At 24.8% G+C, this 10,492-nt stretch overlaps 1 protein-coding gene across 1 annotated transcript; it reads left to right on the top strand.

Annotated features, from left to right (window-relative positions):
• Positions 1-6,756: 6,756 nt before the first annotated feature.
• On the top strand, positions 6,757-7,335 carry LOC147065017 (uncharacterized). Its single transcript, XM_085957351.1, has one exon. It carries the CDS (start codon positions 6,757-6,759, stop codon positions 7,333-7,335), a length of 579 nt encoding a protein of 192 aa, XP_085813477.1.
• The last annotated feature ends 3,157 nt before the right edge of the window (positions 7,336-10,492 follow it).

Raw genomic sequence — 10,492 nt, 5'->3', positions numbered from 1 at the left:
GGTAAAAATTTCATAATCATCAATTATGTTTATTATATATAAATTGGCAATGGTTTTTGAACACGAAGATAATGCCATAAAAATACAAAAAACAAACTTTTTGGTTTGAAATCAAAGATTTTTTTCTTTTTTTTTAAAGATTTAAAATTCATGTACTTTTGGACACATACTAATAGAATTAAGATATTCTGGTCATGTACCAGTTTAAATTCTACTAATTTATGCAAAATAAATGCAGGAACTGATCTTTAAACCTCTAAACTACATAATTTTTTTATGTTTTGAAAATAAATATTGATAAAAATTAGAAGTATAATTTATTCAAAATAATGAAAAAATTGCATTTTAAAAGCATACGAAAAATCCAATATATTTATGTGAAAAAATCCAAGAAATAGAATTAAACATGTTCATAAATAAAATAGACTGAATATTTGACTAAAATTTCATTTATCGAATTTTTAGACATCACATAATTATAGACCTCAAAACTTTATATTTTTCTTAAAAAAACTATGATGATTTCAAATCGAATTTACCGACAAAACTACGTAATGAAGTGATTCGATCAACAAATTTAATAAAAAACAGCATAAAAGGATGTTTTTCACACCAAAAATATTGGTTTATATTCAAAGACAATATCGGTTGTTATTTTGTGTAATTACACCGACATTTCGATTTTTAAAATTAAAAAAAAATTCTTTGGGCTTTTTATGATAAAGAATAATGTATGTCAACCAAATAATAATTTTTACTGCTGTAAATTTGAAATTTAAGTCAATTTTATTTATACATTATTTTTATATTTTTAGAGAAATAGAGCTTTTTATAAATGCAATGAGGCAAAATCAATTAACTTTATATATTTATAAAAATTCTTTTTAAACATTCAAAAAGAATTTAGGTTTTTTTTTGTATGGAAGAAAAAATCCAAGCAGCTAAATCATATAATATTGTTTAGTGTATCTCAAAGCCCACATTTAAAATATAAAATATATGAATAATGGTTTATACTTACATTAATAAAGTGGATATATAATATTAAAGGGAAACCATCTCTTTTTTATAAATAAGGATCAATGTATTTATGAACTTGTACATAAAAAAATACAGCTTCTTTTATAAGCGTATATTACGAAAAAAAACCGTTTTTGAGTCAAAATGTCTAAAAACAAATTGTCTAAGAAGACGAAAAAGTTTAAAAATCAAATTAAATGCATTATATTCGATATCTTAATTGTTATTGTGAATTTTTTTTCATACTAAACAAAGTCAATATATAATAATTAGTTTAAGTATCCTATGTGTTTTCCCAATATAAAACCGAATTTTCAAATTGCTTACTTTTCAAATTAGAAAAATATAGACAGCTGTAAAAATATAGATATTTTAAAAGGTAATTTTCTTATTTTTTTTGCGCAGAACTCCTTATCCTGGATTATTCTTGATTTTATTTAGATCTGTGTGTATAAATTAATTATATCACACTAAAATATATATTGCCTACATTTTCTATTGAAACTAAGGGTGTACCGATTAATTATGTGTAATATAAAATATAAAATAATCAGATATCTATTTATTATAAAAACGGAAAATTTTCGGGACTAAATGCTGTTGATTTTATGGAAAGAACTTAAATTTGTGATAATTTATCTAACATGATGCAGCAAAATATTTGATTTAAATCAACATAAAAATTTAAGGGCTATGTTTTTTATCCGTTTTTAGTACCCCAAATTATCTCCTCAAATAAAATAATATATAATTTAATGTTTAATATATCTTTAATTGACAATTAAAAAATAAAAAAATATATACGTTTCGAATATCATCTTATAGATTGCAATTTTATGTAGAATTTATTCATTGTGATTGGGGTTTTCTGAATTCCAAATTCCTTTTTTGGTGTGTTATTGATTTAAAAAACCGTTAAAATTAAAAGATATATTTTTTCATAAAGATAATAGATGCATGATTTATAATTTTTTTTTATTTCTGGAATTTACTACATAGGTATAAATTTCTTTTGTTTATACATAGAAAATAAATTGTATTTAGATTAATAAATTTATTTTATCTAAAGTATAAGAAAGCAGCAATACCACATGTGTATTTATTTTTAGCTTATTAAAATGTAATTTAAATTACTTTTGCGGTAATTATTATCATTCGAATAAAATTGTTTTTTATAATGTATCATATTAATTTTTAACGCAATTAAAATAGGAATATTTTATGGCACATATATTTTTTGCGTGTTAAAAAACTTGTGTAATTATCCATGGTAGCGTATACTCACAATTCGGTTTAGAATATGGTTAATATTTAGTACTTCTTGCTATTTAAGTTAAAAACCAAAATACATGTGGATTTGGATAAAGTATTATCTTTTTTATAATTTTTTATTCGGAATAATTTTAACCATAAAAAAAATGTTGTACAGAATCCGATGTTTACACCATAATAAACATCTTGAATTTATTTTATAATTTTCAGATGATAAATTTTACGTATAAAGGTTTTTGAATATTTTGGTTTAAATAAAATAATTTTTACAGATAACTCAATATATGATGATCGTTTTAGGCTTGAAGATTTAATAAAATAAATTTATAAAGCATATTTTTTTGATTACCCAATATTAATATATAGCTTATAGTAAAGAAAATTTGAATTTTGTGTTGGAACACTATAATATATCATAAACTATTATAAAAAACAAAAAAAAATATAAATAGAAACCATCCAGTATATATATGTTTAACATAATAATATTTCTTTTTATATCGTATAATCTTGCTGGGCGAAATAATGCTGGTTATTTTTATGATGATATATTAATGTTTTATTAAAGCAATTGTGGACTCATTCCACGCCAGAAAATTAAAAGAAACAGTAAATAAAAACATTGGTAAAAAAGTATGAATATCATACTGTTAGAGTATATTTACGTTTTTTGTATTTCTATCTAATATGTTTAACAAATTTTTACAGGAAAAAATTATTTTTTAAACCAGATTACTTTATATTTTCATAAAATGCTGCTATTACTTTACATTTGCATTTTTTTTCTAACACTAGTTTCCATGCTGGGACTTAACCACAAATAGTACGCATAATTTATTCATATGATCGTTTTTATGCTTAGGGCCTTATTTATAAAAAAATTATAGGCCTTTTAAATGTACTTAATTTGTATAAATCCGATATTCCTAATTTACGAAGCTTGTTATACTCAATAAGATTTTAGTTTATTTTTTATAAACACTTAAGCATTATAAAATCCAACTTGATTCATCCCCTAATACACAGCTATAGAAAATTTAATTATAAAATATTTTAATTTACTTTTGGATTAGTTTTATTCAATTTTTTTTGGCAATTTTATCTAATTCAAACTTTAAAGCACTATATAGCATGTTATTTATCTTCTTTGTAATTCTACCTTGTTCACTCCGATGGTCTATAAATCTTATTTTTCAACGTGTATTAATTGTCTTCTTTATACCAGTTTTTTGTGCATATGTTTCTTTTCCATTATCATTTCCGACCTATTTATATAAGGATTATGTCTTAAAAAATTTGAAATAAATTATTCATTTTTTTCTCTCGATCAATAATTATTTAAGTTAAGCTTAATTTTTCTGTATTGCATCACAAAAATTGATTTTTGTATTCATTTCATCGACTATAAAGGATATATAATTTCCAGAACTAAAAATTAGTAAATTATAGCCTAAGGTATACAAGATTTAAAGTATAGTAAAGGCTTTTACCGCATTAACCAAGCGCTAATAGAGGGTGTGTATTATTTTATCATTGAAATTAAATTTGTATTTTTTTAGATAATAAATTTATAAGACTTAAACATTGATCTTATGAGATAAATTTATGGTAAATATATATCGAATTTATTTTGACTAGGTTTTGTTAAGTAGTAAAAAAATCCAGAATAGGTAGAAGCATACATGCAAGCTCGCACACTTCACAAGAAATTTTAAATTATATAATTTGATAGAAAAGGAGCTGTTTACGAATATAAAAGGTGTCGAATGATGTATTAAAGAGTTGTTAAATCTTCCTAATGGTTGTTTACATCTCAGCAGATAGAATTTTTTAAAAAAGCAACTTAAACCATAAATAAATAAAAAAACTTGGTTTAGTTTTTATAAAGAGTTAGGGGCATTTATTGAATAGAATGAGCATGTAAAACAAAGGAGCAGAGAAAAATCACTATGAATAAATGGAAATTGAAAAGAAAATATAAACAACGGAAGTTCGATAAAAATGATAGTAAATAAAAGATCAGATAAATTGGCTCTGTGTAAAATTGAAAGATATGCAATTACAAATATAATCATGTGAATTCAAATTAGCCCATAATTAAAAAATATAAATATTCTTTTGATCTTACATTGATTCAAATATTAGAAAAAGATAAGGCCGCCTCAAATTTAAAAGTTTAAGTACTAATATCATTTGAGGCTTTAATGATATAAATCATGCTGAAAACATTTCTATTTTTGTTAATTATTGTTTTTATTATGTTGGATATTTAAATATGTTATAATCGTTGGATATTTTTATCAATTTGACTATTACTTTATCTCAGATTAAAAAGTCAATTGAATTCAGATGTGATCAAATAAATTACGGAAGCGGTTTCTATTTAAAATCTATTAGATCCTCATTCATGCATTAAAATTCATAATATAAAAAAAAGCTGTGTTTGAAACATTATTAGCTAAATATATTTCTAGAACATTATGATAATTCAAGACACATTTTTGAAGATTCAAGTTGTTTATAGGCTAATTTATGGTATTTTAATTTATAATTTTTTCTTCGACTTTAATTTGATTGACCTCCCGTATACACATCATACTATATTTTGGCTATAGACTTTTCTCTTAAACCTTCTTAGATGCCTCTCTTCTTTTCAAGACACATTTTTGAAGATAATCAAAAATTACAATAACGTTAAGAATGAAGTTTTAAATCAGAGAAATGATTTTAGAGATAAAATTTAAATTTGAGACAACGTAGGCAATGAAAATTAAATCAGAAACCATGCACAAATGATGTTTGTTTATCAAAAGATTTATAATATTACACATTAATTAATGATCATTAGCCAAGAAAGTGTATTTTTAAGAGCCATTAGACAAACAAAGTATTTGAGCGTTATATTTTTATCATTATAGCCTCAAAAATTAAAAGGAGGTTTGATCGTTGATAAATAAAATAGCCATTTATATAAAATAATTTTTTGAACCCATTACAATGAAAACCCAAGATATATATGCTGAAATAGTAGATAACCTATCAAAGTATGCGGTTTTCGATCCAATAGCACTAGTTTACGCCAAAACAACAGAGAATGGAGAATTCATGATCCATGCACAACGAATTAGTTTAAAATCCGAAATAAATGCAAATTCTACAGAAACAGATGCAAAAACTATCACGAGATCAAATACCAAGGGAAAAAATAATTTAAATGAAACACCAACTTATATCGATTACATAATAAAAAACTATAAATCCGAGTCAATCGAAAAAGTCAATTATAGCCGACAAAATCTCTGTTTCTACGTCAATAAAAAGGCAATCGGGCTAAAAATAATATCCTCTATTTTAACTCAAAAGGATGAATATGGAAACAAACCAAAATCTAACAAGAGATATGTTGTTGAATACAGCTCGCCAAATATAGCCAAAAAATTCCATCCAGGCCATCTCAGAACAACAATACTGGGTAATTTTATAAAGAATTTAATGAAAGCACATGGTCACGACGTTCATTCAATAAATTATCTTGGTGATTGGGGGAAACAGTTTGGATTGGTTGGTATAGGATTTATGAAGTACGGGGATGAAGATGCAATGGCTAAAGATTCGATAAAACATTTATATGATGTGTATGTCAGAATCAATAAAGATAAAGAAAAGGATGAGAGTGTGGATTTAGAGGCTAAGAATTGGTTTGTTGAACTTGAAAATGGTGATCCTGAAAAGTTTAGCATGTGGAAACGATTTCGAGAAACGAGCGTTGAAAAATACAAGGAATTATATAAAAAATTGAATGTTGAATTTGATGAATATTCAGGAGAAAGTTTTTATCATAATGAAGGAAGAAAAGTTATCGAGAAATTAAGTCTACAGAAAATTAAAAGCAAGAAAGTAAATTGTGATACGGTTGACAGGAAATGCACTGATGCCTCTGATCAAAATTTAGGTACAGGTGATGATAATTTTATTGTGGATGATAGTGATGGATCTAAATATATTGAAACTAAATATGGAAAATTGTGTGTTATCAAAAATGATGGCTCTACTTTATACTCAACAAGAGATATTGCTGCAGCTTTTGATAGGGTTGAGAGACTTCAGCCTGATAAAATTATCTATGTTGTTGCTTCTCAACAAGATCTTTATTTTAGACAGCTTTTCGATATTTTTAAAACTATAAATTTAAGTAATGATAATAAAATAGCCTCAAATGATTTGAATGACAATGTTTTATTAAGTAATGAAAAAAAAGATACAAAGAATTTAAGTAATGATAATAAAATAGCCTCTGAGGATCTAAATAGTAACGTTTCAAGCACAGAAAGAGGCATCAAAAAGGTAGCAACAGAATTCGAACACGTAAATTTCGGAATGGTAGATGGAATGAGCACAAGAAAAGGCACAGTAGTCTTTCTAGAAGACATAATCAACAATGCCAAAGAAGTAATGCTAAACAAAATGAAAAATAACGAAGAAAAATTTAGTCAAGTCAAGAATATTGATAAAACCTGTGAAGTTTTAGCAGTAAGCGCAATTGTAATTCAGGATTTCAGCGCCAGAAGAATAAAAAACTATACATTTAACATGGATCGAAATACTGAAACAAGCGGGTTTACAGGACCTTATCTCCAGTACCTTCACTGCAGATTAATGAGCATCGAAGAAAAAAACAATAAATTATTTGAGTCAACTGAAACTCTTGAAAACAAAGTAAACGATCTTTCGCTACGAAATGATGATGCTCTGCTTAAAAATTACGACATCAATTTTCTTGATGAAAAGCTCATTGAAATACTTTATACACTTTCTAAATATCCATTGATTGTTGAGAGATGCGCAATTAACTTTGAGCCATCAACTATGGTAACTTATTTGATGGAATTGAGCAAAGATGTTAGCGGTATTATTAAAGAATATAAGGTTCTTGGTGAAGAAAAATGTTATGCTATGGCTAGATTGGCATTCTACAAGTCGGTAAGAATTATTATAGGCAATGGTTTAAGATTACTCGGCCTAACACCCCTTGAAAGAATGTAGCTGGCATTAAAAAATCTAAAAATATGATAAATAAAAATTTATGTTCTAATTTTCCGATATAATTTGTCATTTTTACTATTGTCATATAATTAACCTTTTTTTTTGTAATTTTGCAATAATTTTATTAAAATCTGGGTATAAATCACAAACACTATTTTATATTCAAGGTGGTATATTTAACCGTTAAAAAACGTATTAAAATGCATCATTTTTATAGGATACAAATATGCGCATCTTATGAAGCCAACAGAAGGTCTTTGGTAATGACCTTGCAAGAAATATTAATACATAACGTGCGACTTTCGGTAATTTTATTACAAAATCTTGCCCGAATTGCATGCCTTGTAATACAAGTGCATATTTGAAACTATGCAATAACTTTAATGTAGAGTATATATCACAAATAACCTTAAAAGTCATTTTATACTGGTAAACAGAGCGTATGATACTTTGCATATCTAGAATTATATTCAAATATGTCGTTTTTAAGCTAAAATCAATGTTTCAACTAATAAAAATGCGAAATATTGTCTTTAAAATGTTCAAAGAGTTATATTTTTTAGGAATTTATATTTAAAAATCAATAGTAAGTTATAGTCATTGAATAATGCCCTTAAAAGCATTAGAACCATAATTTGGTTTAGAAATATTTAAAGATAAAACTTTGGACTGAAAATAAATGCTTTATTTAAGAATACCTATAAAAATATAGGCACAGTATGTCGTATTCAAATATTCAATTGCCACAGTATTTCGTTTTCAAATATTCAATTGGTACAGCATTTCGTTTTAAAATATTTAAAGACTGTTTTCGGGCCGAATAAATATAAAAATATTAGAACCAGTATTTGGTTATCAAATTCTTAACGACTAATTTTGGGCCCAATAATAAATATATTGCTTATGGTTAGAACCGATTACAAAAATATTCACCCTTGATGATAGATCGAATATCTGTGAAAATATATATGATTTTTATTAATAGAGAAATGCATTGCCTTGACTTTTTGACAAAATTTAATGCAGTTTTTGTAGGATAAGTCAACTTTAACGCTCTTTTATCATATTAAACAGTATTCTTGTTCATTTACAAAACTAAAATTATAAATCATTGGCATAAATATTGACATCATATCCAGTATATTTTTTTAGAATAAATATTGTCAATTAAATTTAATTATAGAATTATATAGGTTTATGATTTCTGTACAGCACAAAGATCACAAAAAATACCGATTGAGAATATAAAATTATGAATAAATTTTTCAATATTTAAAAATATTTTATCGGTGAGAATATTTGATCCCATGATTTGTAGTAAAATTAATATATCGCAGATAATTTTTTATGGTTCAAAATTGGATTTTTTTTGCCATGGAAATGCTAATATGTAATTTTACACGATGTATAAATTCATATAGCGCTTTTAATGTTGAATTTTTTTGAACGGATCTTATTTTGCTTGCGTAAGTATTTGCTGCTTAAAATGAAGACAAAATGAATTCGTGAGAAACTGCACATTTAAAAAAAAGTTAGGAATATAAAAAACAATATATTAATTAAAGTTAAAACATAAAACCCCATAAAAAAATAAAATAAAACCAATTTTGGGAAAAAAAAAATTCTTTTTTTATTGAAAATATTTATTGGCATAAAAAATATTTGTAACATGTGAAAAAAAAAGTAATATTGAAGATTGAATTAACTTTAGTAAAAATATCTTATATAGAATAAAATCATGTAAATTTTATAATAAAAATTAAAACTTAATATTAACAACCGATAAAAAATTTTCAATGCAAGTTTCCAATAATGAAAATCTTGGTGGTGTAAGATACAGGCCATATATTAAAAAAATATTCACACCTCATTACTATAAAATGATGATAAGTGCTTTAGAAATACGCGTAAATATATCTAATTTAAAAAAAAACTATTAACAAGTTTAAATATATCATTCAATATAAACGCATATGTATTTTAACAGAAAAATATAGTATTATGAACAGGTAATTGGTGCCTCCTAGCTTCAAATAGTAAAACAAACACTATTAAATAACCCAACTGCAAAAAAAAATGGTGTATAATATACACTTGATTGTAGCACTGAAATCACTTGGCATAGTTAGGGAACAAAATTGCAAGTAATAAAGGCTATTTTTGTATTAATGGATGTTTCTGAAGCAGTATGCTAAATTACTTGTTAAATCATAAAAATAGTCATTAGTTCTATAAAATTGTGCATAAATTCGTTTATTTAATATTAGAAGAACTGGTAATCCTCCATTTTATTTTTTGTATATATTTCTAAAAATTAGGAATATATACCAGGTTTATGCTGGAAACCACATTTTATGATAGTTTTAATCTCTTATTTCCAAGCAAATTTCAATGGAATTTTTTTTGTATAAGGATACTTCAATGTTTATAAATTTCGAAAAACTATTTTGTTTTATCTTAATTAAAGATATTTCAAATTATAATATTTTAAATAATATAGGAATTGTAATTAAATCTAATAATAATATTCAAAACCATCAAAAACAAGAAAAAAAACTCTGATAATTATGATAAATTTTGAGGCTCAAAAATCACAATGATTTATCGCGAGTTTTTTATGCAGATCGAGCATTAATCATTGAAAATTACACCGTTATAGCAAATTACCGAGAATGGGAATACAATTATATAACTTTGTATGTAGAATCAATGAAAAAAATTACAAATTATGACGATAATACTATGTAATGCAATTATAAAAATCAAAGGTTATTAGTATATATGGTGCTTTTATTTTACGTTGTTTTTTAGTTGGGTTTTTGTTTCGCTTATTACATATAAATAATCTATCTTATAAATGAACTAAAATTTAATAAAATAAAAAAATTAGCAAAGACTTCAAATACAACTAATTTACTGTTTTTCGTGGTAGATGAAGTGTTTTACAGTGTTAAAAAGTCCATGTATTAATTTTCACAGTATATTGCCTGTTTTAGGCTTGCAAATAATTTAAAAAACAATATAAATATCGTCATTTAAGGTTTCTTCTATACAATTTTATCTGCGTTTCATTTTTTTTGGGGCAAACTTACCGTTTAAAACCGATTACAATATATTTTATAGGGCAGAAATCAATATTTTTTTTTGTTGCACGAAA

The sequence above is a fragment of the Rhyacophila brunnea genome, unplaced genomic scaffold (assembly GCF_057557595.1).
Source record: "Rhyacophila brunnea isolate RB1 unplaced genomic scaffold, BYU_Rbru_1.0 scaffold_67, whole genome shotgun sequence".
NCBI lineage: Eukaryota > Metazoa > Arthropoda > Insecta > Trichoptera > Rhyacophilidae > Rhyacophila > Rhyacophila brunnea.
The sequence above is the reverse complement of the archived record's forward strand: the minus strand, read 5'-3'. Positions and strand labels throughout refer to the sequence as shown.

Excerpts from the sequence above, each read along its gene's own strand:
- LOC147065017 (XM_085957351.1), top strand. The coding sequence starts at position 6,757 with ATGAAAAATAACGAAGAAAAATTTAGTCAAGTCAAGAATATTGATAAA.